This window comes from Capronia epimyces (assembly GCF_000585565.1).
Source record: "Capronia epimyces CBS 606.96 chromosome Unknown aczIQ-supercont1.10, whole genome shotgun sequence".
NCBI lineage: Eukaryota > Fungi > Ascomycota > Eurotiomycetes > Chaetothyriales > Herpotrichiellaceae > Capronia > Capronia epimyces.
The window spans coordinates 802,996-830,983 of NW_006912913.1; the positions used below are offsets into that span (position 1 = coordinate 802,996).

General features: G+C 53.8%; 11 protein-coding genes across 11 annotated transcripts; 6 read left to right on the forward strand and 5 right to left on the reverse strand.

Moving 5' to 3' along the window:
- Positions 1 to 572: 572 nt before the first annotated feature.
- Positions 573 to 2,000, reverse strand: A1O3_09844 (alcohol dehydrogenase; the record flags this gene model as incomplete). Its single annotated transcript, XM_007739936.1, has 3 exons — positions 573 to 1,078; positions 1,183 to 1,635; positions 1,877 to 2,000. The coding sequence occupies 3 exons, from the start codon at positions 1,998 to 2,000 to the stop codon at positions 573 to 575; spliced, it is 1,083 nt and encodes a 360-aa protein (XP_007738126.1).
- Positions 2,001 to 2,606: 606 nt separating this feature from the next.
- A1O3_09845 (uncharacterized protein) lies at positions 2,607 to 4,793 on the reverse strand (the record flags this gene model as incomplete). The annotated part of the gene is made up of 1 exon (XM_007739937.1): positions 2,607 to 4,793. The coding sequence occupies one exon, from the start codon at positions 4,791 to 4,793 to the stop codon at positions 2,607 to 2,609; it is 2,187 nt and encodes a 728-aa protein (XP_007738127.1).
- A 1,277-nt stretch (positions 4,794 to 6,070) lies between these two features.
- Positions 6,071 to 7,246, reverse strand: A1O3_09846 ([acyl-carrier-protein] S-malonyltransferase; the record flags this gene model as incomplete). Its single annotated transcript, XM_007739938.1, has 1 exon — positions 6,071 to 7,246. One exon carries the CDS (start codon positions 7,244 to 7,246, stop codon positions 6,071 to 6,073), a length of 1,176 nt encoding a protein of 391 aa, XP_007738128.1.
- A 561-nt stretch (positions 7,247 to 7,807) lies between these two features.
- A1O3_09847 (uncharacterized protein) lies at positions 7,808 to 9,151 on the reverse strand (the record flags this gene model as incomplete). Its single annotated transcript, XM_007739939.1, has 2 exons — positions 7,808 to 8,578; positions 8,630 to 9,151. 2 exons carry the CDS (start codon positions 9,149 to 9,151, stop codon positions 7,808 to 7,810), a joined length of 1,293 nt encoding a protein of 430 aa, XP_007738129.1.
- A 1,849-nt stretch (positions 9,152 to 11,000) lies between these two features.
- A1O3_09848 (uncharacterized protein) lies at positions 11,001 to 11,840 on the forward strand (the record flags this gene model as incomplete). Its single annotated transcript, XM_007739940.1, has 1 exon — positions 11,001 to 11,840. The coding sequence occupies one exon, from the start codon at positions 11,001 to 11,003 to the stop codon at positions 11,838 to 11,840; it is 840 nt and encodes a 279-aa protein (XP_007738130.1).
- Positions 11,841 to 12,675: 835 nt separating this feature from the next.
- On the forward strand, positions 12,676 to 13,960 carry A1O3_09849 (uncharacterized protein; the record flags this gene model as incomplete). The annotated part of the gene is made up of 3 exons (XM_007739941.1): positions 12,676 to 12,845; positions 12,941 to 13,513; positions 13,567 to 13,960. 3 exons carry the CDS (start codon positions 12,676 to 12,678, stop codon positions 13,958 to 13,960), a joined length of 1,137 nt encoding a protein of 378 aa, XP_007738131.1.
- Positions 13,961 to 15,029: 1,069 nt separating this feature from the next.
- A1O3_09850 (uncharacterized protein) lies at positions 15,030 to 15,642 on the forward strand (the record flags this gene model as incomplete). Its single annotated transcript, XM_007739942.1, has 2 exons — positions 15,030 to 15,278; positions 15,340 to 15,642. 2 exons carry the CDS (start codon positions 15,030 to 15,032, stop codon positions 15,640 to 15,642), a joined length of 552 nt encoding a protein of 183 aa, XP_007738132.1.
- A 620-nt stretch (positions 15,643 to 16,262) lies between these two features.
- On the forward strand, positions 16,263 to 18,631 carry A1O3_09851 (uncharacterized protein; the record flags this gene model as incomplete). The annotated part of the gene is made up of 2 exons (XM_007739943.1): positions 16,263 to 16,465; positions 16,558 to 18,631. 2 exons carry the CDS (start codon positions 16,263 to 16,265, stop codon positions 18,629 to 18,631), a joined length of 2,277 nt encoding a protein of 758 aa, XP_007738133.1.
- Positions 18,632 to 19,145: 514 nt separating this feature from the next.
- On the forward strand, positions 19,146 to 21,680 carry A1O3_09852 (uncharacterized protein; the record flags this gene model as incomplete). Its single annotated transcript, XM_007739944.1, has 1 exon — positions 19,146 to 21,680. One exon carries the CDS (start codon positions 19,146 to 19,148, stop codon positions 21,678 to 21,680), a length of 2,535 nt encoding a protein of 844 aa, XP_007738134.1.
- A 1,235-nt stretch (positions 21,681 to 22,915) lies between these two features.
- A1O3_09853 (adenylyl-sulfate kinase) lies at positions 22,916 to 23,593 on the reverse strand (the record flags this gene model as incomplete). The annotated part of the gene is made up of 1 exon (XM_007739945.1): positions 22,916 to 23,593. The coding sequence occupies one exon, from the start codon at positions 23,591 to 23,593 to the stop codon at positions 22,916 to 22,918; it is 678 nt and encodes a 225-aa protein (XP_007738135.1).
- Positions 23,594 to 26,177: 2,584 nt separating this feature from the next.
- On the forward strand, positions 26,178 to 27,836 carry A1O3_09854 (uncharacterized protein; the record flags this gene model as incomplete). Its single annotated transcript, XM_007739946.1, has 2 exons — positions 26,178 to 26,262; positions 26,320 to 27,836. The coding sequence occupies 2 exons, from the start codon at positions 26,178 to 26,180 to the stop codon at positions 27,834 to 27,836; spliced, it is 1,602 nt and encodes a 533-aa protein (XP_007738136.1).
- Between the last annotated feature and the right edge of the window lie 152 nt (positions 27,837 to 27,988).

Here is a 27,988-nt window from a genome sequence, read left to right on the forward strand (position 1 = left end):
GGTCTGCGAATGATGTTGCCAACAGACGAAAGACATTTTCGAGCAAGGCTCAGCCAATTGCCAATTCTGCTCCGGACCGGACAAGCGCGTCAAGAACGGTCTGAGTCTTGGTAAATAGCCATACAGCCTGAGATGAGATTTCAAGGTGCCAGTTGGTATGAGGTATAAGGTATTAAGTATTACCTTGTACTGCATGGAGTGACTATTGTACTACTGTACTACTTACTCCCTCCTGCATATCTCGACGTCCGTGTGATGAGGCGCCAAGCCAGCATCATACAATACCATATTGGCTTCAAAGATCCGCCGTTGGTTTACTGCCGATATGGATACGGCGGACTAGACGCTCAGGGAACCGCAGCTTTTTGAATGCGCCGTTGATGTCCTGAGTGGGATGGTCTGGTGTGGCCACTGAGCATGCAAGATGCAAGATGGTGACTTGATGTCGAGCAGGCAACTGCTAACACTTGTCATTGGCGCTGCTACTGCTATATCTGACCTAGAGTAGGCCGACATGCGATGACTGCAATCTACCCTCCCCCGTCCTGTCCAGCCTGGCACAGCACACCAGCTCAAGTATGGCCCACGACCGCCTTCGGCTGGTACGGTTCCTCCAGGTACTTGATCTCTTCAGCTGACAGCTCTTTGCCTCGAACAGCAGCTGCCTCGTCAAGCCTGTCGAGACTGCTGAACCCAACAATTGGCACAGTTCCTTTCTGAATGATCCACGCCAAAGCAACCTGGCTCTGCTTCCATCCCTTCTTCTCGGCCAGTTCTTGGACACGTTTGATGATCTCCTTGTCGGCCTCGGAAATGCCGCTGTAGATAGGGCTGTTTTTCAGGGTCGATTCGCGTGTGGTGGCCTCGGAGCCCAACGGCCGCGCAAGAAGGCCCCGATAAAGGGGCGCCCATGGAATCAAGCCGACACCCGTTTCGTGGCAGTAAGGGATCATCTCGCGCTCTTCTTCGCGGTAGCACAGCGAGTAATGGTTCTGCATCGAGATGAATTTGGTCCAGCCGTGCACTTCGGCGGCGTGTTGCAGTTTCGCAAATTGATAGGTCCACATGCTGCTGGCACCTGGTTGTACACACAAGGAATATTAGTATGATTCCAATTGCAATGCCGGGGAAAAGCAAAGATGAAGGACATTTCCATCTCGATCAAAGACTTGCTCGGCTTACCAATATATCTCACTTTGCCGGCTTGCACGAGGTCGTGCAGAGCCTTCATGGTTTCTTCGACCGGTACCTTCTTATCGAACCGATGAATCTGCAACAAGTCGAGATAGCTTGTCCCCAGGCGTTCCAGACTAGCCTCGACGGCATTGAAAATGGCCGCACGGCTCAACCCCCCCTGGTTGACGTAGTCCTTACTCTTCTTGATTAGGTCGGGGTACTTTATGTGGGACACGCTTGGTTCTTCGCCGACCGTGCCGAACACTTTGGACAACAGGACCAGCTTCTTGCGCGGAATGTTGTGTTTCTTGATGGTCGCCCCGATTAATTGCTCCGAGACGCCGTTGGAATAGACGTTGGCGGTGTCCCATGTATTGAGGCCACGGTCGTAGGCGCCTTTGAGGAGTTTGTCGACTTCGGCTTCATCGTCGAGCACCCAGGGCTGCCAGTCTTTGTGGCCTGGTAGGAGAAGAAATTGGTCAGTCGCTAGGACAAATGAGAAGGGCACTATTCGACACGTGAATGGCCAGGCCGTCTTGATCTTGAGTCAAGGCAGCCGGCTATCTGTTTCCTCTCTCTCACCGAGCCTACCGTCGCCTCTTTTGGTCGTCTTTTGACGTGAGACAACGAGATGCCAACCCCTAATAGAGTACAAAAAGGTAGAGATCCCAACAGAGATCCCACAGAGGAATCAACTCACCAATAGACATGGCTCCCAGGATGGGGACGGACACCTGAAGACCCGATGCGCCCAGCTGGACATAGGAGACTTTAGTATTGTCCAGGCTCTCCTGGAGAGATCTGGGAATGCCGGCGTCGCCCATTTTGATGTAGTACGATAAAGTTGGAGTAGGAGAGTTAACCCGCGCGGAAGTCTGACGTCTGAAGTCACCTAGAGATTGTAATCAAGTCGGCTACGCTCTAATCGTGCGTTCCAGAATCCGGGAAAGATATCGGACTATGCTGGGGATAGCTGGGCCGGCATGGGGATGGTTTATATATCCCGTATAATTCATATATGGGAAGAGACCGGCGACTTGCCGATTGGCGATGGCATCATCATCTAGGTGCCGGGTATAGCGGAGTTTGTACCCTCTAAAATCCAGCCTCCTCCTCCTCCTCCTCCTCCTCTCCTACAGGCTCCGCCCTCTTCTCCCTCTTCGTCCAATTGAAGCCATTACACATCCGCCGCCCCGTCCAACAAATAGCGTGGTCAGCAACAAATATCAAGAGCTAAGTATTTTACTGTGGTGGTATGCAATATTCCCGCCTTTATCCCAAGCCCACTCATCTCCGTTCCCGCTCCCCTTACGCCTCCAGAGAAAATTCACAGCGAATGCCCTTCTTGCCATATTTTGTTTCATACCATAGCTCATCTCCATCTGTTCTGGGTGACATGTAGCCATGTTTCATTTATGTTTCGTTTCTGCTCATCTGTGCCCAATCAGTATCAAATCCATAGCGTCCTCCTCTTCCTCTCCGTCATCCTCATCATCCTCCATAGCATTGTCATCACTACTTTCCGACTCGGACTCGGATTCGGAACCGACACCAGCTTCCAGCCCCTCGTGCTGACTCGGTGAACTTGGCCGCCCCCAGAAATCCAAGCTGTCGTCATCTTGCAGAGGTGTGGTTCCGCGTCTGGGTACAGGTTCCGCAGCAACCGTTTCCACGCCGCGCTGACCGGTGCCGAAATAATTGCCGTTTCCGACCACTGGCGATGGCGACCGGGTGGATCGAGCCGTCGGTGAATGGGGCAACAGCCACGACGACCTACTTGTCGGAGATCGTATTTCTGTCTCGATCGAACCGGGGGGCATCTCAATGGTAGCAGCCCTGGCAATGTCCACCGGCTGTGTCATCTGATCGGTCGGAGTGTGGCTTTGACTCGCCGTGATGGCCGCCTCACAGACTCTGGCTTCCTGGGCAGCACGTTCCTGTGCTTCCTGGAGTTGGGATGTCTCGCCGGCGCCTAGAAGCTCCAACTGGGTCGTGTTGTAAGATTCACAGATGGCGCATCTCAGTCCCAACCAGTGATACTTGGTGACGCTCCGGCTATTGCAATCGTTGCAGAAAATGTACGCCCTATTGTCGCGATATTCCTCGGGCATCGGCTGTTCTTCGATGTGTCTGTCCAGTCTCCGAAACTGGCTCTCCATATTGGCAATACTTTTGGAACATAGGGGGCATTTGTAGCTGGCATTGCACCATGCTGCAAAGCATGACTCGTGAATGCTGTGGCCACAACGCATAAATGCCACCGGCTTGTTAGAAGTGAACAAGTACTCTCCACAGATGGGGCAGTCACATTTGGTGCTCTTCTCAATGCACTTATGCGTGCTTTCGGCCTGGATTGACATACACGCCGCACACGTCTTGCAATGAAAGAAATCTTTGCCCAAACCCTCCCCCAGCCGGCATATGCCACAGTCGTCGCAGTGGTATATTGACTTGGCAGGGTCATTGTTCCAAAGTTTGCAGACAGGACAGTAATAACATGCGGCCTGGACATGGCACATCTTGCAGAATTGGCCCACTGGTTGGGGTGTATTGCAGAGCATACAGAGCATGTGCTTGGTCTCTCGGCGTGGTAGGGTATGGTTCTCCACCTCGTCATGACATAATCGGCATGTGTACCATCTCTCGCACAGGTTGCATTGCATTTTAACGTTGCGCTTATAATGAATACAGCCAAGCTCCGGAGTGGATGAATCTGCCGCAGAGTCTAGTACTCCAGGAGCGGCTTCGTCTCGGGGCGCGTAGGTGGGAACGAGATCTTCCGGAATGAGGTTGTAGATGATCTCTTGACTAGCCCCCGACATCATCGAGCTGGAGGATCCCGGTCGTAGAGGAGGATCAAGTGACCGCCAAGGCGTTTTGGCAGGCCGCATTCTCTGCGTGGTCTGATATCGCTCCATCATCAAACTATGGACAAGCCTCGACTTTTCGACTGGGGTGCTCGGTCCTTCCCAAATCGCACGGATTTTTTTTCGGAGAGGACCCATCCCATCATCTTCGGGTAATGTACCAGATGCATCTCGCTGGCGGTGGACGCCAGTATTATAGTCTTCCTGTCCAATATCCGCCAGGTGAGCGCTCAAAGACCCGGTGTAACCAGCCCCAAGCGGATCAGACGAGGCATGAGGTCTCGCATGAACCTCATGGACTCTGGATCTGTATGACAACTCTTGAGCAGGATTGAGTGAGGTTTCACTGCTGGTGCGATGATCTTCCAACAAGGATGGCCGCGGTGGTGACGAAGCTTCTGCTTCGAGTGGAGGAAATTCGGCTGTTGTTTGTAGTAATGATTCATGGCCAGAGTCATCCATTGCCTGTAGGGGAGGAGAGGGAAACTGGTCGAGGCCGTTCAACTGGTTGGCCCATAATTGAATGGTCCGGGTTATGGACTGCACAGTTGTCTCTTGGTTCTCTCCATCCGGCTCCTCCAGCGTAGGAGGAGGTGATGTGTTCCACAGCCGGGAAGGATTCCACCGTTGCAGATCAGGGACGGCAGGGAGGAAACTGGGCGACTCGTCTGCACTACTACTGAGTCGAGAGAATCGCCGTGCTTGGCGCAGGACGGGTTCGACGATGAAGGAGGGGAGATAATCACTCATTGAAGTTGAGCGATATGCATGCTCTATGTACGGACGTCGTCAGCAAAGTCGGGTCTGTCGCACGTGCAGAGGAGAAAGTACTCAGTAGTAGTCGACGACAACCCCTGCGAGTGGGAACATGGGGGAAAGGAGAAAAGAGAGTCGAGAGTCGAGAGTCTGACGTCGTGGCAAGGAGAGATCCATGAGGTGCCGCCCCGGCTGCCAGGTCGCCTGCCATCGCCTGGAGGTGCCTGTCTGACATGTGGATTATGTACGGTATCTCCGCATTGTGTCCCGTGACCGTGGTTTGTCAGCAAGGCTGGCATCAAACAGTGTAGTACTACGGAGTACATGATGAGGGGTGGAAGCATTGATGTGATCGTCCATGGATACAATTACAGCCAATGGCTTAGTTGTCATCGCCATACGCTACGATGTTGTGTTCGGCGTCACTGCGCCCGGGAGCACTCGCTGTCGCTCTCTCAACCCACGAGATAGCTGTGTCGACAGCCGTCTCAATCGAGATCAAGAGACGGAGTCTTGCTATCCAATACTCCACATGGTCAGGAACCCCCGTGCCATATGGTTAAACATTGGGATTCAGTGGCTCGCATGAGAGCTCCACTTATCGTGTTTGGTACACCCACCAACTCGGCCGCTTCACTGCACTGTACAGCAGGCATCACATGCACACACAGAACCAGATCCAAAAAAAAATATATGATATCCTTTTGTTCGAGAGACAAAAACTTTTTCCAGGAGCCCCTTTGATATGGGGGTCCTGGAAAGTTAAACCCGGGTTCGCAGGGTTTTTCCGTTTCGGCTGGCTGGTTGGTGTTAACCCGGGTTCGCAGGGTTTGATTGTTGAACTTGGAAGGAATTGTTGTTGTTGTTGTTAAACCCGGGTTCGCAGGGTTTTATCGAGACTCGAACGGGGGACTGTTTCGCCTAGAAGATCGCCACCTGCCACTTTGTTGACTGCCGTGTTGTTAACCGCTCGGCTAAGTGGTTTGACCTGAACTCTCTTCTAGGGGTCTTTGCGTTGTGGATAAAATGCGGTGAATTAAAATATAACCCTTGAATTTTGGTGGCTCATGTGACCGATGCTTCTCAGGGTGCCTGTCCTGGACTTGCACATGACAAGCAGACTCACTGTTCCGTCACAAGTTCTCTCTTGTCACACGTACACCCATAGACCGCTAACGATACGAAAAAGCCGTTTGAGGACATCTTGAGCAGGATACTCATTGATGCCTGGTGCCCCCGTTCTCTTGTATTGGACGTCTAGCCCGGCCTTCTCACGCTTCCTGCTCACTTTTACCTTCATCTTCTCTTGCAGTTTCTTCCAAAGCTCGCAGACTGGGTTCTATTTCCGAGGGTTCAGTGATGGACCAGACACCACCGCCCTTTGCTGATGATCGACCAACTTCCTTTGACACAAGGTTTCGACCAACTTTTCCTGGTCCAAGCCCGAGGTATCGACGGGTTCCTGCTTCTCTGTCCAAGTACTTGATCGAGTCCCACCACAAAACGGTGTCGATGGCTTGCCTAGCAAGATTGTTTTTGAGGTCTTCCTTCGAGCTGAATGGACGCGCGGTCACATTGCTGATGCAGGGCACCCGGCCAGGAAATGTCACTTTGTCGGGATCTAAAGCTTTCTTCATGAATTCATAAGCCGGCATCATGATCGGACTATGAAACGCCGATCGTGACTTCAGCTCGACTGCCCTGGGATCATGTCCGCCAAATTCTCGGATGTGGACTAACAGGTTGCGAATGCGTTGAAAGCTGCCGCTGAGGACAATTTGATTCTTGGAATTGGCATTGGCGAGGGAGACCTGTTGAATGGCTGGTAGGGCACTCGAGTCATCTTTGGTACCTTCAGCTCCTTGACTGAGGAACTCTTTCACCGCTGCGATCAGTGACTCCAGCTGCTCCGGCTCGCAAACGAGGGCCACCATGCCAAAGTCTTCACCCGACTCTTCCTTGGCCTTTCTCGTGCATTCTCCCATGACCTCGCCTCGTTTCCGAACCAGGTCGAGGGCATATGCATATTCCAGATTCCCAGCCGCAACGAGGGCAGCGTATTCTCCCAGACTGTGACCCAGCGTGACATTAATCACCTCGTCCGTCTTGAATCCAAACTCGTGCTCGAGCACCCTCAGGATCATGACCGACACCGCCATTATCGCAGGTTGCGCATTTTCCGTTTTGTCCAGCATATATATGGGACCTTCATCGATGAGGGTGGAGAGTTTGCAATGAAGAATGTCGTCCATCTCCTCTAGGAATGGTTTGCATGTTCTAGGAAAGGCTTCCACCCAGGGTCTCGTCATGCCTTTTCTCTGTACTCCATGACCAGGGAAGAAGAGCGCGGTCCGAAGAGCTGGCTCGGGAGTACTGGCATAGGTTCGGAAGGGTCGAGGGAGGCCTCGTCGCAGGCCGTACAGGACCGGTCGTGGAGGTCTGTACATCGTGGAGGGTGGTTCAAGACGAAGGAGGTCGCTCTACGGCATCATGCGCTAGTATTGGCATGAGTGGTTGCCCAACATTCAGGAAGGATTATCAATCGGCCTGGTCAATGCAGATCTGGAACATCAAACAGACGAGGAGCAGATATGGAAGCGTTGGAGGGATTCCTTGCGCCCGAGAACCGGGGCATGGGGAGGACTGTGGAGGAGCTCACGATCCGGAAATACACCGAGTTGGTTTCCGAGTTCACGTGGGGTCCGCCTGCCGCATTCAGTTCTTGTCTATAAAACTCCTCTCCAGTGGCACCAGCTGTCAAGACAATTCTTGTTGCTTCGTATGTTCTGCCAAACGTTACTTCATGTCAGGATCGACACAACTGGCGTAAATTGCATACCTATCGCCAGACTGGCAGGGGCGCTATTGGATTCAGTGCAATTGCGACTGCCGGGACTATACCAGGAACTATACTTTAATCTATCAAAGATGCTGCGCTTCAGTTATATCTGTAGACATACTCCCAAGCCGGTAGTATTGATCCCTTCCTTCGGTTACACAGATGCAGGTCACAACGCTGATCCGCCCTCATCTAGCCAGACCAACTCATGACCACTCTTCCCCTCCGTGTCACACCCGCTCGTTTCTGACAGAGCATAGCGCGGAAGAGGGACAGGATCCGTGACATACTGAGGTATGGAGCCGGAGCGGATCTCGACGTCGGTTCTTGCAGTGATAACCCCTGTGGGCTGACCTGCAAAATGCTGTTCGTCTGAGGCTCTAGCTTGGAGCGAATGAGGCGTGGACCGGCCGAAACCCCCTCTCCTGTCCCGTCTTTGAAGGTCTCCATCGCCCAAGGGCCCTGTTATTGTAGTCGTGGTGCCCCAAAATCCGTCGCTGGAATATTTCCAGCCAAAGGTGTCCAAGCCAATATCATCCACTGCGGGAGCATCGGCGCTGAATACCAGGACACGTCTGGTGCAGGCATATAAAAGCACATCTAACCAGCCGCAGGATGTGATAGCAGCCCCAGCCAAACAGTACCACCAATATGGGACTGGACTTCCCGTCATGGACGCCATGCGACCGCCTGCAAGTGGTAGAGTGCAGATCACATAAACCACAGGATAGATGACCATGTATCGCGCAGCACGTCTCAGAACCGCGGCATTGCTTCCATTATCGGGGAGAGCCAGGGTCCCTTGTGAGTTGCGCCGTGACTGGGTGCGAATTGAGAGAAATATCAGCGCATATACGGCGACAGTTCCAAACATGCAAATGAAAATCCAGAAATAGTGTAGCCAGAGGCGGAGGCTCTCGTGTTTATGGTTGATCCAGCACTGTATTGAGATGAGCAGTCTGAGCAGCTGCACAGGAAAGAGGTATCTTACCCATGCGCCAGCCCTCACGTACAAGTCTCGATCCATTGCAACACCAATGGCGGCCATCCCATAGACAAATATCCACGCGCATGCGATTCCTGTAATGAACGCCTTGTTGGAGACTCGTTGGCCCTTGACCAGGAAGAAGTAGGTATGAATGGCAATTGCAAGAATGAACACCCCCGATGCTAAATCTCCGGTGGAGATGAACCAACCATTCGCCCAGCACGTCGTCGTTCCAACCTGGATCTTATCTGTTGCGAGGTAACGAGCAGTCAGTGTAAAAGCCAAGGCTTGTTGAATGTCGGCCAGAACCAGGTTGTATATCAGGAGGAAGAACTGGTTAGCACCATTCCGAAGCTGGCCTGTGAAGTACCAGGAACAAAGTCGATAGGTAAGATAGGTGAACAGGATGGAAGTGGCAACGAGAGAGAGGATGCCGAAGAAGGCGACAGCCACCAGGCCGTGTCGCAAAATGTCTGGCAGGGGATCCAGCGTGCTGCTCGCCGGAGAGGATGGGCGGGAGGCCATGATAGCCCGGTGAATCCGAAAAAGGTCGTTACATAGAGCTCGCGACGGAGAGGTTGGATATGCTGTATATTAGTATGTGACGATTACCTATGTCACCTACCAAAATATTGGCCATGGGCCTAGAACGGCAGCCAGAACGCATGTTCTTTGACCAGCATGCTAATGACCTTCGAAAATGAAGCGAAGGTGGACACTTAATTCCTCGATGGCCAACGTTAATGTGACTGATCTTTGTGCTGTGTACATGGTAACACTGGCTACCCGGTCCTATTTCTGATAACCGGTTTCACAAACCACATGGACAAGAAGCCATGTAACACTCGGCTTCACAGGCTAGGAAAACTTCTTGACACTGCACCAATCATTGGCCGCAGCTGGCTTCTCGTCGCTTGCGCAGGAACGCCTTCAAATGCTTGACTGGGTTGCTGGGTAGCCCATGGCCTGTTGATGCAATCTCCTCAGTTGGTCCTTTTGCAGTAGAATGTTACCTCGGACTTAGACAGTGGCCCTTTTCTTTTACCTTAGAAGGAGCTCGCTGATTCCAAGGAAGGCAGCCTAAGGTAAGGAAATAGCTTCAAACGTTGAGTCTGCATGGTTATCGAAAGCAGAAGGCTGAAAGACTATCAGGGGTTTTGGTGATGTACGACTTCGACTCGGAGCGTCAGACTCGGGTGTACTCCGTAGTTGTTGGCTTAGCTGTTACAGGGTACATATCCCTATCTTTAACACCTCTGGTCTGTCGGCTGCCAGGGTCGGTGGAGGGCTAAGAGTTGTATGTCGTCAATGTGCACGCCAACCTGATGTTGAGCAGACTGCGCCGAAGTACTCCCTACTCTTAAGAGACGTATTTAAGAAACGCTGGAATTGAGGGGCGCAGTAAGATTCCTGAAGTTATTTAGGTAGGTTCTGCGCTGCTCCCACATGCTTGATTCAGATGCAAGACCTAGTAGCACTGCATTTGTCCCGGGCAAGCTAAGCACACGTAGATATTGCAACCGTACAGCCAACGTTCCCAAGCTCCTCTTTCTGCATCCTCTTGGATACATTTTTATATGCAGGGGGGCCTCACTCCAAGGACATATTATGAAGGCTGCGGCTCGAAGTGGTAGAGAAGGATATAGCCTGTACCAGATAGGGTGCCGGTCAGCAACAATCATTCAATAAGCGTTAAATTTTGTGTACACGCTGACAGATTGTGTCAAGGAAGGGTCAGATAAGTATATATTTGAGAAATTCTGCATCAAGGCCTTTGTGTTGGTCTTTCAGCATTGCAGAATTCACGTTTCGATCATCATTTGGAGGGAGGCAAGTAAAGTAGGTGGACTGACCTTGCCGTATAGAAGCTTAGCATGAGGTTACAAGAACTGTTATGTACCCACCATCCGGGTATCAAAGAATCGGCCGACCTGATACATAATAGGTCATCAATGCCTGGAGCGTGAGCGTGAGCGTGAGGTGCAGAAAAAGGCGCAGTTGAGGTTGAGGCAGAAAAGGTGCGGCAGATTTTGGTTGCCATGCCACCCAAAATATCGAATATCCACACAAAAGTTGCGGCCCGAAGAACAACCCGGCGACATCATCCTGCGCTTCTATGCCACCAATGCAGCTTGTGCTTGTGGTGCAGCCCGATTGTGTACTCCCGTACCTACCAAAGCCATGTACATTTCCATCCCATGACGGTTTCCTTTACAAAGAGCTCAAGAAGAAACACGAACAGTCCAGCCGTCTGGCTCTTGTATCAAGTATTCATACCCGCACCCTCCTGCATCCCCGCTGATTCATGCCTAAGCGGTGAACGGACGCCGCCCCGACCCGTGCGAGCAGAGCACCGTGTACGGTCCTTTTCGCCATGCGCCTCAGCGCTGCATCCCTTCTCCTTCCGCTCCTCTATACGGAACGAGCGGTCGCAGACGACTATTCCCCCTACTCCGATCCCTTGTTCGGACTTTCGGACGCTGCCCTCCTCGTCAAGCGCCAAAGCTGCAACTCGGGCTTGAACTCATGTTCGGGTCTAGGAGCCGATTCTGTCTGCTGTCCATCAGGAACAAATTGTGCCTTGGATGAGGCCGGGCATATCGCATGTTGTCCTTCCAATGCAGTGTGCACAGGGACAATAGCTGGCACACTCACTGGGTCAGGTTCAGGCACAGGGTCAGCAACTGGAACCTCAAGTACCAGTGGAGGTCCCGTGCTTGGAGGAACGACCAGTTCAACCACGGCGAGCTCTCCCCAGATTACTTCATTGACAACCGGCGTTTCTGGTGGCGGTTCCACGGTCCCAAATAATTTCTATCCTTTCATCTATATCCCCACAACCTATGCCAACGCCGACCTCTGTACCAGCGCATACTCGAGTTGTCAGTCGGCATCGACATCTTGCTTGGTATCGCTCGCGGGAGCCAATGGCGTCACGGTGTCCGGGTTTGGAGGGGGCATCACCGTGCAAGGGACGTCAGGCACGGTACTGAGCTCAGCAAGCAGCATATGCAGCTCTCTCAGCGCCGTCGGATGCTATAATTTGCAAGAGACTCAGTGCAGCATCTTTGGGAGCGGCTCCGGGGGTACTGCCACGACCACGACGGGATTTGTCCAAGTTGGAAACGATGGACCGCGCCAGACTGCTTGCCCCGGAATGCTCTACGCAGCAGGTGCCGGGGCAGTGTTTGGCGCTGTTGGTGGACTGATATAAAAGTTTGGGAGCGTAATGGAGTTCTCTGAGCGGTCTCTGCACAGCGTGACTGGATGTTGAATCTCGACAAGTAATGGACATATGACGACGGTACGACTTGTTCATTTGAGCATTTGAGGAGCACACTTACCTGCTGTTGGCACACAAGTGGGCTTTGGGGACAAACTAGACCGGCGGGGTCCAAGTATGGATGGGTCCACGATGTACAGATACTACTAATCGGATGTGAGAGTTCTATTCCTGGACTCGTCCTTTTGCTGGTCTCATTTTTCCTTATGGTTTGACATCGCCACGCCTTCAGTTGTCAAAAGCAAAGACTCAAGACTCTGTGCAATCATCCGTCTGCGCACCCAACGCCAACACTGATGGCGCACCCTCGGAAAACGAGTTCAGCTCGCATGGACTGCTCCAAATGATTAGTGGTGCCGTCCTTCATGTTGGCCTCGTTGAGAACAACGATCGCCCCGCAGCTTCCCGGCAAAGAGGCTGAGGCTACAGAATAGCGCCCCTTGTCTCGAGGAATATGACTTTACTTGACACCAGTGGCTGTGTCCTACGCACGCAAGGCTAACGCGATTGCAGCTGTACCTTGGTATGCTGGTCCGCTATGTGGTGGTCTTCACAGCCTCGCTCTGGTCAGTGGCATAATAAACAGATTCGTGCACCCAGCCAACTTAGTGCTGTTAGGGTGCACGGGTATCTGTGGTCGTTCAAGTCACCCATTCCTATTCCATCTTCCATGTTCATTACAATTCTTCGGCATTGACTTCCGTTCCTTTTGAGTCGAGTCTCTATCAGAGCATTTGCTGTTACTACGAACCAACATAATAACGGCATGAAAGTGATCATTGTCGGCAGTGGGCTGGCAGGGCCTGTTGCGGCCCTCGCTCTACAGCGGCTCAATATAGCCAGCAAGATTTTCGAGCTGCGCTCCGGGACGGCGTTCGAAGGTGGCAATATCGCCCTCGCCCCGAATGCACTCCGTGTTCTGGACCAGCTCGGGGTGTATGATCGGATAGCAAAACAAGGCTACAATTATGAGGAGCTCCAGATCTTGTCTTCCCGAAACTGAGCCTCATTGGAACCGTACTGAACGGCAGTCAGAAAAGATACGGATACAAAGCTCTCAGGATTTCCCGAGGCATTGTTCGGCAGACACTTCTGGAAGCTGTTCATGAACGAGGCATCGAGCTCCGCTACAATTCCAGATTAGTTGACGTGCGAGAGACCGCCCAATCCACCGTCATCGCAACCTTTGCCGATGGGCATATTGAAGAGGCCGACTTTCTGATCGGGGCCGATGGTATTCACTCCCGTGTGCGGACTTACCTCGACCCCACCAGCATCCCCAGATTCAGTGGCCAAATGGGTGTCGGCGGGACTCTTCCACTGTCGAAACTGCCAGAATCGTACAGGGATATGTACATGCCGTGTTTAATCCTTGGGAAGCTCAATTCACTCTTGCTTATGCCGTGTACCAATTCTGGAGATAGAGTCGGTGTGGCGGCGACAGTCGAGGCCCAGGATCGAACACGTGAGGGTTGGGCCCAGCTTCAAAACGACAAAGAAGGAATCTACACTGAGTTGCAATCGCACCATGAGAATGACAGTTGGCCGGAAGTCGTTCATGTTGCTTGTAGAGACATCGAACCATCGTCCCTCTCAATCTGGCCGTAAGGTGGGCATGTTTCTGTTGGCCCATACCACTGCTGATGGCGTCGAACAGATTCTTCCAGCTGCCTGAACTGGACTCCTGGACCAGCCACTCTAACAAAGTCATCGTCATTGGTGATGCGGCGCACGCCATGCCACCGACCGGCGGGCAAGGAGCCGCAATGGCCTTTGAAGATGCCATCACTCTAGCCGACACCCTTGCACTGATCGACGGCAAGGACGAAGATCCCGCGGAGTCTGTGAAACAGTGGCAGACGGACAGGCGAGAACGTACCAAGAAGATCCTTCAGTTTACTTCGACCGGGGGTAACATGAGAAAATCATCGGTCAGCACATACAAACAGATCATCAAGGAATGGGTGATGTGGGCTTATTTCTTGTGGGTCGGCAAGGAGGCTAGAACCTCCTGGATCTATGAGTATGAGACGAAGAGAGCCGTGCCGTGAGGGTGTATATGGTTTTCAAAGAGCGCTGATATTCGGCAGAAGGCGCTTCGGACCAACACATTTGGAAAGAGGTACATCTATCTTCTGTACAGAAACATTTGGGTTCACTCGACTGGGAGCAGACTCCTTGCAAGGTAATCTCCGTCGTCCGACAAGATTCGAATACAGCGCCTTTGCTGCGGTAGGAGTAGGCAGTCCGACAGCTCCGTTCCCAAACAAGGTGGGAGCCCGTGTCCCAACACCCCATCAACGGGTAGACTCTGCTTCTTTTTCACGGCCGATGGTACAATACACCTTATTCAGCAGCCCAGCAAATCAAGCAACCGCAAGTGAGACACGGGTTCGCAAGACGGGCTCCCGGGAAGCAAAGCATCGGCTCCAGACGAAACCCGTTGCTCACGCTCAGTACCCAGACCCATGTTTGCAGCCGACAGCCGGTCTGGACGACCATCCATGACATCAAGATTCTCATTTCTCATATGGCGAGAGGCTTAGGCACGACTCGATGGATTGGACCTTCCCCAGACTAGATTCTCCAGTGCCCGTACCCCGGACAATTCTGCCCTGACTTCTGCAGCTCTTCCCGGTCGGCGGGTGGACACTGCTGCTCATCTCAACCGCGCCCAATCCCCTGCCTCCCCGGTCATCTCGATCTGCCTCGGGCTCGTCGCACAAAGGTCTACTCCAGAGATCGTGACATGGTCTCCCAACCTCCAGGACATCGACGACGCTTTTCCACGGCATCATCCCGTCCCTCCAACGGCTTCAATACTTCCTCGGGTCATATTTGCAGGGAGCCTGCGATCCTCTGGCCAATCAAACCGTTCCGCTACGCACGCCCGCGGGATCTTTGCGTGAAATGCAGTCATCCAGGCGACTACTGGCGGCTTCCAGCATCGCTGCATACACCTTCCGTCGTCATGTGACGAGGTCGAAAAGCCATAAGTAGGCCGTAGGAAAGCTTGGGATCGGTCTCTCTTCCACTGGCAGTTGTGGGTTATATCTCAGCCGTCAGACCTTTGCTCAGGGTATCTCTCTTTGACCAGCTTCTTGCCCAAGATCATTCAGCATGAAGCTCTTCTCCATTCTGTTGCCTCTCGCTCTTGTCATGGCGGACGCTACTTCCGCGCTCTCCAACCGCGACGGCGGGGGCTGGAAGGACTGCCTTTCCCAGGGCGAAGCAGAATCGATTGTCAACCAGTATATCTCGATTTTGACTCACACAAACGTCACAGCCGCCAATGCCACAGCCCAGGCTGTGCTCGACAACAACTATACCGAGATCAGCGACTCGATCCTGTCGCTCGAGGGTCAGCCAGTAAGTCCCCTGTGCAGTCTTGTCCTCGGTTTCTGGGCGCCTAACGTTCTTGTTCTTCAAGCTCGGAACCGCAACCTTTGCTGGCAAGCAAGTGTATATCAATGGTGTTCTCAATGCGCCCCCGGTCCAGGGAGTCAACACACTCGAGATCCTGGTTGCCGGCTGCACCAAGATCATTTGGTATTGGCTCTTCACTGGAATTGGCAGCGCACAGTATGAGGTCAAGGGGTTTAACTTGTTCTCCATCACCGAGGCGGGTCAGATTGGCCAGGTGAACCTGGAGTTCAATAGCATTGCTTGGGGGCTTGATACGGGATATCAAGTCATCTTCCCTCCTGGGGGAGGTTCGCCGACTCGAAACTGAGTCTGTAGGCTTCAAGGGATCATGTGTGGTGCTTCAAGATATGCCCAATCTAAAGATTCAATGGTTAGATAGGATTATCGAGGCTGGAAGGCATATGCCATCACGAGAGAAAGTAGATCGTGCCCAAAGCCAATCTCAGTCGGTTAGCGATCTCCTCTATCTCTATGAAATTGACTGCGCCGCATGAGGAAACCTCCCATAGACTAGAAAAAATGTTGCAAGCTGGAGCTGGAATGTCAACCAAACCTCCTGGTAAGGACGAGGACGCCGCTGTGGAGGTTTGATGATGGCATCCTCGATGACGAACTTCACATTCAACGACAGTAGGTAGGTAATATTGGGGTCAGGAGCTGTAACGGGTGACACAGTTTCGCCGTGATACCGCAGTTCATTTGCGTCGCTGGCCGCTGGGATCACAAGTGAAGGTAGTAGAGGGACGACGCCTGGCCGATTGGCGAGCTCAAAATAAATTTAATCTTTTATCGGGGTTTGTTGACCGAGAGAGACGGCCTCACACCCTTTCTCGGACTCGATTCACTCCCATCCGCTTTCCGAGACTCTCTGTCAACACGACCTATGATCCCGGGTGGAATCAGCAGTGCGTAGGCAGCAAGCGGACCATGACAAAGAAGAAGCCGAAAGCTCCTGCGCAGTCGACTGAGAAGAGTCCTAAGCCTGACACGACTCTCTCTTCCATCGACGCGACCAGTGCTCCGACCCCGACCCCGACCCCGACACCACCGCCGCCGGGGCAGCTGTCGTCTAAAGGAAAGCCGGCGCAGGCGTCGACGGCGCCTTCTCCCTTGGTGATATGCCGCAATAAGTACGGAGCAATTGGTCTCTCGTTCCATCTGGAGGCATTATCCCACGCTTGGACGTGGCCGGGGGTGTTTGAAAAGCTAACCGTTTCCGCAGGCATTGGCGACATATATCCTCCTACCACGGGCAATGGTTGACTCTTCCCCCCGAAGTGCTCGAGAGTTTGGCCTTCAACAACTTCTATTCTCCCCGCCCCAAGCCCATCGACCCGGCCGTCTTCTTCGACCTCGTCAAGATCAGAAGATTGATCGAAGATGCCACTAGTCTCGCCGTCCGAGCCGCGAACGGCACCACCGCCGCCTCTCTACACACGTCCTTGAATGCATCTAACGGCGTGTTCAACGGAGCGGATGCGGAAATACTGGGCATAGGCTCTGCAAGAGGTGGCGGCGGGGCCAAACTGAGTCGGGAACGGAGATATCGTATGAGAGAACATGCTACGCAAAAGCTGTCCCATGCATACCAGCTGGACGAAATCGCGGCCAGTGTCGCCACCATGCAGGCGGCGTCGGCAATAGACGATGTCGCGAAACACGTTCTACAACGCAACGTGGAAGATCCGGACGCACAATATGTGCACTTCTTCCACGAAAAGGTCCCCTCTTTGGGTATGCCCCAGCATACGAGTCTGGATTCCCTGAACGATGTCATTCGCCAGAAGCCGACCGACCCATCTCCATACCGAACCAGAGCGGTTGCACGAATCTTCAAGGACGACTTTGAGGGTGCCGCGCGAGATTGTACAGATGGACTGGCTGTGCAACGGCTATACCATCCACAACATCAGACCGATGGTTGGGATATGATTTTGGCGAATGACGCTACCAAGACCGGTCGAGACCATCGCGTTGAGGAGAAGGACCAGCCCAGCAGCCTTGAGCCCCAACTGCTCTTTCACCGTGGTGGAGCATATCTGACCCTGGCGTGCGATAACATCGGACGAGCATTACAAGGTGCACGTCCACGGGACCCTGTCTTGGAAGGCCTCCAGCACAACGACGAGACGGCAGGTCATCCCGTGACAGATGCAGAGAGGGAAGAAGCAGAGACTCGAGCAGAGGCACGCAAACTAGTCCGAACGTATGCGAAACGGGCTCTTCGAGACTATACGGCCTTTTTGTCACACCTGGACTACACTCCTGGGCTGCCGGTGGAGTATACAGAAGCGTTGCTGGAGAGGCTAAGCTCCACCACCTTGGGCAATGGGCTCACAGAAGCTCTGACCAAGTATGAGAACCAGAAGCGTGGGCAGGAAGCCCACAATCTACCTCCCATTCCGCCTCCATCGGTGCGCAGATTGAACACCCTGTTTGCAGCCGTGCCTCCTGATGACATACCCCCCTACCCCCCCGAGGCGGATACAGCTCAACACCAAGATCCTCCCATTTTCTCGCTCTCAGACTTCTCCGAAGCGGTCACGTATCATCCGCTGCTGACAGAGGTCTTGCACTCCCTGCTGCTCTGTCATTGCCTCCTTCAGACATCAACAAAAGAACATCTGCGGCACGCGTATATGACGGCGCGGATTGCCCGGATCTGCGACGGATACCCGATCTTCCTGGCACCACGCTCACCTGCCCGGGCAGACTGGATAGAAGTCATCCGTCGGTCGAAAAATTGGCTGGGCCTGGAGGCCAGCTGGGAGCGTTTATGTTCCCCTGTTCCACTCTCGCAACATGACCACAAGCCCCCGCCAAGCAAGCGGAAAGAAGATGTAAACGGGAGTCTAAAACGGACCAAACAGGGTGAGATCAAGGAGGCAATGGTAGAAGAGCGGCTGATGGCACAAGAAACGTCCAGAGTTAGTGTTCAAGCCCAGGAACCGAAGGCTGCTCAAGAAGAGGAAGAAGCTGCCCGCGAGAAGGAGAACCGAACAAAAGTCGTCGATAACGACATCAAGGAGACAGTTAACGGGAGTGATACCAGGTCGCATTCGTCAACACGACGGTCTCAGATGGAGGGAAAGAAATCTTCCATCAGGACGGAACGAGCAGAAGCCATTGCCCGGTGGATCATGGAGGCGCCTCCACCAAGCTCAATTGACGGAGGCAGCCGACCGAAGCGGAAATCCGGGGTAAAGGCGAGGTTGAGAAAGGCAGCGAGCGCAGCCTCGAGCTTGAGGGAGACTGGCTTGGAGCAAAGTGTGGATAGTCTCGACCTCGTTCATTAAGACGGGGCAGAGGTCAGAGATCGATGTTGAGCGGCATCATAGGACGGGCTTAGGGCTTTAGTGCCACCCTCGTACAGCTGAAAGCTGATAGAGAAACCTCAATCCAGAGCATGAGACAAAGTGGTGCTTGTACAGTATCCGTACATCTGCTCGTGGATATATGTATCAGTACTCCGTACTCGATCTTCCGTACGTTGTGATATTGATGTTCGGTTATCTAAGGTCCGGCGGAGCAAGATGACCATTGACGCTGGTGTTGAGATACGATTCAATTGACGTCGACTGTGAAGACGCCGGTGCTGAACGGAGTAGATACATCTAGATCGATATAGGAGGTACTCCGTCTACCTATCCTTGCGCCCCGGAGTCCTTTTCTTCCAAGCTGGCGAGCGTGGCAGTATCAATTCCCTTCCTCCAATGACGCCCGCCACCCACACTACCGACACCGACACCGACATCGACATAGCCACCACTTCTCCCTCTTCACCCCAGCCGAGAGCCCCTAAGCCCTCCCATGCCTCCTCCGCCGCCGGCTCAGAATCTCAGTCTCAGCATCACCAACCCATTGGTCCTCTACCGGACGCTCGTGGCGACCAAAAAGATCCGGCCAGATCCAGCCCAGCACCGCCTAGCGCTGCAACTGCAGAAGCTCTACTTCCGGCTGAAAGACTACGCACCCGAAGTCGAGTACCGGTATCGGCTGGAGCGGATCGGACGCCGTGTCAACAGCAACAGGCATCCCAAGGAAGATGGCACCAAGCAGAGGCCTGAGGCCCGTCGTCAGACCGCCAGCCAAAGCACACAGGCCGACCGGCCCTCTACTTCTCGGGGCATGCTGACTTCTCTGCTCTCATCCACCGGCAGGCTCTCTGCAGCCTCGGCCTCGGCCTTAGCCTTGGTCACGACGACACCACTGCACCACTCGGCCGTCCAGATCGACTCGCCGCAGGGGATGCTGCTCTACGGCGAGGTGGGACGGGGCAAATCCATGCTTCTGGACCTGCTGTACACGTCGCTGCCGTCGAGGAAGAAGCGCCGCTGGCACTTCAACACCTTCATGCTGGATATCTTTCGACGCATCGAAGCCGCGAGACTCGAGAGGCTCGAGGACTCTCAGCGTCCCAGACCGAGTCTGTTCGGCCCACGCCCCGGTGTCGGTCTTTCAGACCACGAGCACGTCGTGCTCGCTCTGGCCAAGGACACTATCAGCGAAAGCCCGATCCTCTTTCTCGACGAGTTCCAGATGCCGGACCGGACGGCGTCGAAGCTGATCAATAGCTTCTTCACCGCGTTTTTCCACCTCGGCGGCGTCCTGGTGGCCAGCTCGAACCGCATGCCCGAGGAGCTGAGTAAGGCAGCGGGCGTCGAGTTCGGTGGCTACGGCTACGGTCACGGTCACGGTCACGGGCCAGGTCGTCGACATGGCATGGGCGGCTTTTTCGGTCTCGGTTGGGGTCTGCGCCGCGCCAGCGAGGGTGAGAGGGCGGCGAAGACGGACTTCGGCCTGTTCCTCGACATTCTGAGGGCGAGATGTGAGGTGTGGGAAATGGAGGGCAACAGGGACTGGAGACGAGAAGACTACGCTGCCGAGCTGGTGGGGGATGACGACGCCAGCGACAGCGAGAACGAGAACGAGAATCAGAATGAGAGTGATCCCACGGTGACGGACACGGAGAAGAAGCCTATCTCAACCGCGACCGCCGTGGCTGCAGACGCAAGACTATCTTCAGACTCGCCGCCACATCACCATATCAAGCTCCCCTCATTAGACGAACCAAAGCCCGTGTGTTCGTCTTCGGCACTTGACTCGGATGTACGCCTGCTCAACCCCTCAGCAACATGGACTCCGACCACGCTCACGGTCTACGCTCGGCCGCTGCGTCTGGAAACGACGCACGACGGAATCCTCAAGTCGTCTTTCGACGCCCTCTGCGCCAGCTACCTGGGCCCGGCCGACTACGTATCTCTATGCTCGACGTTCCACACCCTGATCCTCACCGACGTGCCTGTGCTGACGTTGGCCCTGAAGAACGAGGCGCGACGTTTCATCACGCTGCTAGACGCCCTTTATGAGGCGCGATGTCGCTTAGTGATTGAGGCGGCCGCCCCGCCCGACAAGCTGTTCTTTCCAGAAGCGCCGAGGAGCGTTCGAACGAGATCTCCCGGTGCCACTGGTGTGCTGGGATCTGGAGCCACCCGTATCACCGGCACTAGGAGTGGAGGTGGAGGCGGTGGTGGTGGTGGAGATGGTGATTATGGTGGTCATGATGGTGGTGACGTTTCTCATCAAGACGAAACAGAAACAGAAACACTCTTCGACGCTGACCATTTTGATTCTGACTCAATCACATCCGAATCCTTCTCCGAGATGTACCAGGACTCAACGGCGCCATTCCGGCCCAACGTGTCGTCGTACTCGGGCTCGGACTCGACGACTCCGCCATCCCTAGCCTTCACTGCGTCACTGAGCACTCCTAGCCTCCGCTCCGTGCTGGCAGACGAAGACGCCGACTTTGGCCCCACGTACGGCAACGGACGAGGCCACGGCGTCTCGAACTCGTCGACAGCATTCGCCGAGGCCCGCTTCCGCTTCGGCGGGGAGATGTATCCAGCGCCCGACTTCACGTCGACGGCCGCCTTGACGGGCGAGGACGAACGGTTCGCGTATAAGCGCGCAAGAAGTCGGTTGTGGGAGATGTGTGGTCGGCGCTGGTGGGACGAGCGGCTGCCACGGCGCGCGGGGACTGGGGCTGGGGCTGGGACTGGGACTGGGACTAGGACTAGCTACGACGGTGTCGAGGGGTCCGACGATGCGCTGCAGCAGGGATTCCATAATGCAATGGGGACAGGAAATGCCGATATCGATATCGACGCGAATCCCACTACCACTACCACTACCGCTGGTCATGGATCTGAAGACAGAGATGGCGTCCGGGCGTGGTGGCGTCCTGTGACTCGCGACGGCCGCTTCTGGGAACAGGTTGTCGACGAGGCGGAGGCTGAGGCTGAGAACGAGGTCGCTAAGAAATCCAATTGTTCGGGAGGCTGAGGACGAGGCGACTGAGAAACACAACTGTTCGGGAGGCCAAGGACGAGGCTGCTGAGAAACACAACTGTTCGGGAAGCCAAGGACAAGGCTGCTGAGAAATTCAAACTGTTCGGCCACCACAACCACCACCACCACCACAACCACGCAAGACCGTCATCAGGTCGTCGATGAGGCCAAGGCCGAAGCTGAGGCCGAGGACAAGGCTGCTGAGAAACCCAACTGTTCGGCCACCACCACAACCAAGCAAGACCATAATGCCACGCAAGACCGTGATGCCACGCAAGACCATAATACCACATCCACATCTCCATCTCCATCGACCAGCTCCCACACCGATTCCCACACCGACCCAAAGTATCCTTGACCGAGGTTCCACAGGCGCCGACACTGACACTGCCGGCACCGACACTGCCAGCACAACAGAGCCAAACCCAAACACAGACCCAAACCTTCTCTCCCGAAACGACGTCTCGCCTCAGCCTTATCCCTATGCTTATCCTTATCCTTATCCTACTCGCAATTCGTCAGACCCACACCCACCGCCTAGATTCGAATAGTATCATCATGGGCGTGGGGGATGATGTCCTGAGGCAAGAAGCCGTCACCGCCTAGGTTTGAATAGTACTATACCTACCATAGAAGATAATATTCTAGGGTAAGAAGCCATCACCGCCTAGGTTCGAATAGTACTATGCCTGCCGGGGGGACGATGTTCTGGGACAAGAAGCCGTTACCGCTTGGGTTCGAATAGTACTATACCTACTATGAGGGATGATGTCCTGGGGGGCAAGAAGGTCGGCACCGCCTAGGTTCGAATAGTACCATGCCTGCCATGGGGGATGGGTGTTGGGTGTTGACGCGGTCAAAGAGAGACGTTGCCGGCAACGCAGCTAGCTGGAGACTCATGAGAACGGTCGTGATCATGATGACGACGAGGCCGGGAAAAAGTGAAAGGTGAAAAATGAAACATGAAAAGTGAATTCTATAGACCCTGACAGTCTGTTCTGCGCATTTGCATTTGCATTTGCATCGCGGCGCAAAATGTCCCTCTGAGAGACCACCATTCCATACATAGGTGCCCGGTTTCATACATGGGTGCATGTCAGCACTACTGTCGTCTCAATCACAGCTTTCCCATTGTAACCCAGAACATTGCTTTCATATCTACCTATTTGAAACCTAGACCGCACCATTTAATGGCGTCAAATGCTCATCATGTCTACCGCGGTCGGGCTCTATTCGTCATCTGCAACTGCAGCCGGCTCAGCCAAATACCCCTTTTCTTCCAGATATTGAATGATGAGCTTGACTGCATCCTCAACACTCGTCTTGTCGGATCGGATGTGAATTTCCGGCTTCAGCGGCTCCTCGTATGGTGCACTGATGCCAGTGAACTCGGGAATCTTGCCTTCGCGTGCCTTCTTGTACAAGCCCTTGGGATCTCTCTGTTCGGCAACTTCCACCGGCACATCAATCCAGACTTCGACAAACGGCACGCCCGGCTCGCCATTGGGTCGCTCCGTCTCGTGAAGCTTACGCGCGAGATCGCGATCGGCTCGGTACGGGCTGATGAAACTGGTGATGGAGATGGTACATGAATCGGCAAATAACTTGGCCACCTCGGCGATGCGACGGATGTTCTCTTCGCGATCCTTGGGAGAGAACCCGAGGTCTTTATTCAGACCGAAGCGGATGTTGTCTCCATCTAGTCGGTAGGCCGCTTTGTTGTATGGTTTGCGTAGAAGGGCTTGTTCCAAAGCAACCGCAATGGTAGACTTGCCGCTGGCGGAGAGACCCGTCAGCCAGATGGTCAATCCGGTCTGTTTGCGAAGCCCTGCCCGGATGCTGGGTGTCAGTGGAGTGGGGTGGTAGTGGATGTTGCTATGAAAAGGCGTAAGTAGAGTGAACCCCATATTTTCCCAATTGTCATGCAGAGACGGCAATCAAAATCAACAGAGGAAGAAAGAAGAATGGAAATGGTGGAGAGACAAGTCACAAAGGGGCTGGGGGCGAGGTGGTCCTTATGAGAATAATCGACAATTCGAGCAAAGTGATCCCAAGGACCTTTAGGCAGGGAAGGACGTTGTGTGATGCTGCTGTGCTATGCGGGCTAAAACCCAAGGCAGAGGGACGTAACGTACGTTGCCATGGTTTGTAACGTTGAAGGTGAAGGCGTGCCTGGCCAAATGACAACAAACACCTCCGGATCCTCGACGCAGCACCGAGTCTGTCTGCTACTGGGGCTCTGTTGGATCGGGGTACAGTTCTGTGTCTCGAGTATTTTAGTTGTTCCACGACAAATAAATCTTCATCCCACCGTCATCGTCAGCACGTCAGCTTGACCTTTGTTTGCCATCAATTTTGCCCTGCGCCAAGTCTGTTGGTCTGTGCTTTTTGGCGGGCTAAAAAAGGGAACCGGACAAATGGGGCGGGAATGGGAATGGGCCTTAGGGCCACGTCGGACCTTGTTAGCCATGGCTCCTTCACGCGAGCAGCTCTCGGAGAACAAGAGAAACAGCCATCCTCAGCCGTACAGTATCAGCCGTACAGTAGTGGTGGAGGAGCCATAGGCTGGCAGCAAGGATGGCAGACTTTGTTGCTCAAGCGTGACCAAGTGTGGTCGTCGTAACAGAGGTTGTAAGTCTGCTCTCCCACCGGCGAGGGCTTGGGGTCTCCGGTTTGCAGCTCTGGATGGCGTTCTTTCGACACGTGTCATACTGTACCCGCGATTGCATGCTCTGGGCTGGTCAAAGATCCCCTCCAGACCTCAAAGGACGTCCAGTTGCTAACGGAGTGGAGGCCCGACGGCAACCTGCACTGGGTTTAACCATGTCTGGCTTATCATCGCACAACCCAAGTCCGAATCTAGATGTTCGCTCATGATCCGAGATTCATCGTATCTCACGTTATTGCCAGCGTTGTGATGTATCATTTGGTCTCTTGTTTGCCAATGGCTTCTGGCAAGACGACCAGTACGCGCAACCCTTGCTTCCCCTCTTTCAAGCAAACAGAGTGGCTTCCCGGTTGTCGACAGCCGGGGAGGATTCAGCTCTGGTTGGCTTTGAAGTTCGGAGTTGGTCCAGATTGCTAGAGATCTGATGCTAGGCCTTAGATGGCTGTGATCTCGGAGACGTGCATCTTGCGATTGTGATGTGAAGAAACATGTACCATGCGAGGTGATGTTCCTTCTCTTGGATGCTGCCTTGTTCCACAACCGGTACAAAAGTGATCAGCGAAGGAGTCGACCTTTTTGTCTGTTTGATCGTTCGAGTTTCGCATCCAAAACAGAAGGCCTCTATCGCACACAATTCGACCAGGTGATGCTTCGCAAATGTCTGGTACGTGTGATTGGAGAAGTCGGTGTGCCTCCTAGGGTATTGACTGAAGCCAGCCCCAATCCCATTGCAGAGACATAAGAAGTCGACAGTATGATTCGCATTCAGCCTGCAGCAGCAGGGTTGTCAGGGTGTTTTTCAGACAAAGAAGATGACAACCGAAGATCGTCCCCCATGGGACCTGTGCGACATGTTCCACAGCTAATGAAGGCTTGCCTTGCCCTGACTGGACTGGGGATGTGTGCTCTAGAATCCAGAGGATAAGTACCCTCCCTATGATTTCTTTGTTCTGTTACTTTCCCTCTATCGCGCCTTACAGTCGGACTCTCTCTCAGGCTGGCGGTGTGTGTGTCTGCTGTCTTTCTGGCTCGAGGACTTTGATCGATGCTTGGGACGATAGGGGCCCAACTGACAACCTCTGAACATTGTGGTACCCTTCAGCAGTGTGATGATGATGGTTGTCGCCTCTGGATAGGCGAGACCTGTCTAAGTCTGAGGGGAGGCCAAAGCGGTCTAGAATCCCTCGTTGGCGTCGAGGCAGTGCAAGAGAAGAGAACGCAGGTGGAGGACGACGGGCCGGACAGAGCAGCAGCAGGGACAGCACGATTTGACTTCGACCTGCGAGGGCGAGGGCGACTGCGACTGCATCAGCATCAGCAACAGCAACAGCATCATCGATCAATGGGTGAGGGGGACGGGAAGACTCCCAGATTCTACTTCACCCTCATTTTCGCATTCACACTCGTTTCACCGCCTGTTGGTTGTAGGTTTGGCATGAATAGAAGAGTCAAATTTACCGTTTGCATCAGTTGGGAATTTCCTTACCGTGTAATGTCCCTTCACATCACCACCGACACTGCAATCAGAGCTGTCGACGACAACCAGGTCTGCTATCTGGACGCATCCGATTCGCACGAACATACCGTCTGGTCGTTGTCCTGCAAACGCCGCCTCTCTCACCTCAACCTTGACTTTGCGCTCAACTTTGGGTCCGCACCTAAACCTTGCGCCGCTCTCCAACATCAATCATGATGGCCTGGGCGACGTTCCTGAAACTGGTCGGCGGTCGGGGTAAGCATGATACTTCTGCTGCGACAGACAGGGCAATCTCAGCTGACCTTGTGGCCGAGCAGCACTGGCCGAGAAAAGCGAACAAAAGAGAATGGAGCGGGAATACAAAGATGCCGAAGCAGCGCTCAAACTCATCACTGAGGTTGCAAACGAACCACGCATCGAACATCCTAGCCGTAAGATGACCATGATCGCCTCCTCTGATGAACCAAAGACCTGAAATGTCGTCCTAGGTCCGCCATCGATCTCCAGCACCGCCATCCCAGAACGTCGCAACCCCATCCTGGGGACTTTGCGTCCTCCACAAAGACCTATTTATGAACGATGCACCTCCAGCCCCATTGTTCCGATGATTGCCACTTGCAAGACTCCGGCTGGTCCACCTGACATCACGGCCCGTGAGCTCAGCACGGAAGAGTTGAAGAGAAATTACAGCTGCGACAATGTCTGGCACTTCAAGGACCAGCCCCTTCCTCCCATGCCGCAAATGACGGGGTTTGGAAGGTATCGAAGAGCGGTAAATGCGCCCGCGCAATGGCAACTAGACCAACTTCACCACAACATGCATGATGTGGGCGCGGTGATCGTCAACCACCTTGGAGATTGTCCTCCGGCTGGATTGGACCCTGAAATGTGGCGGGAATACCGAGCTCATCATTCACGCACAAGCAGTATTGGAAGCTCTCACAGCTCCAGTTCCGGCCCTGGACAGGTGGCTGCGATGGAATATTTTGATACCGTTACTGGTACCCGTGTCAGCCGGGGTTTCTGTCCATCCAACGCCTCCAGCGCCGCAAGCTCCCTCAGGGAGGGTTCGGGTCATTATCGACGAGACTCGGCCATGTCCAAAGCCAGCATGGCAAGTCCTGGGAACGACGCAGATGCTAAGCACAACCGTCGCCCGAGCCGCGTATCACCATATCAACACACCAGCATGACTTCAATGAGTCCTTTGACAGCTATCAGCGAAACGCAAGAGGCATGCAACAATGCTTCCCGCAAGATTGAAAAGGCGTGTGAATTCCAAGATGGTGAAATTCCTGAAAATGCCGTCGCTTCTGATGAAGATGACGAGCTGGACTGGTCTGACATGCTGGTGGTTGGTGGTGCCGGCAATGTCAGTAATCTTACTAAAAGATTGGAGCGGAATTCGTCCTCAAAAGCTGTACCCAGTGCAAAATTGACTCTGACAAGGCAGCGTACCAACTCTCAAGAAAGACTAAAATCTCATGCTCCCAAAAGAGCAGGACCTGAGCGATCCAAAACAATCAAGGCTGTGACTCGTCCTACTCAACGTCGTGTCCAGCTGCAAAGAAAACAGTCAGCTACCGGAGAAGCTGTACACACCGTGGTCGCCCTGCAGACTGAAAGGGAGACCAAACGGCAGCTAGCAAAGGCCAAAGGGTCCAGCATTTTGAGGCCGCGAGGCGATCAGGGAGGGCTGCCAGATGGAAAACAATGGTCAGAAGAAAAGACCGATTCGGCTGTACCACAGCAGACAATGGAAGAAATCAAGCACGATCACCACATCAGCGTCACTCCATCTCCGACCCAGGTGGCTGAGTATGGTGTGTTGCTGCAACAATCAGACACATCAGATGACACCCTGTTTGCCGGGGATACGAGCGAGACGAAAGAGCTCCCGTTGCGGGGCAAGAGAGAAAGATCTCGCACCGTTTGCAGAATACCGCCTTCTGGATCTCCATCGCCAGTGGCGCAGATGAATGGTGATGAGACCATGAAGAAATGACGATCACTGCTAACGACAACGAACCTTTTCGGATGAGATGAGATCGACGGCATTTCACTATAGTTGCGGCACTGCTTGACTGTGCAAATGCCAAAGATAGCATCAATGCTTTTTCTTCTTACGACAAACAACATGACAGACACTGAGCTTAA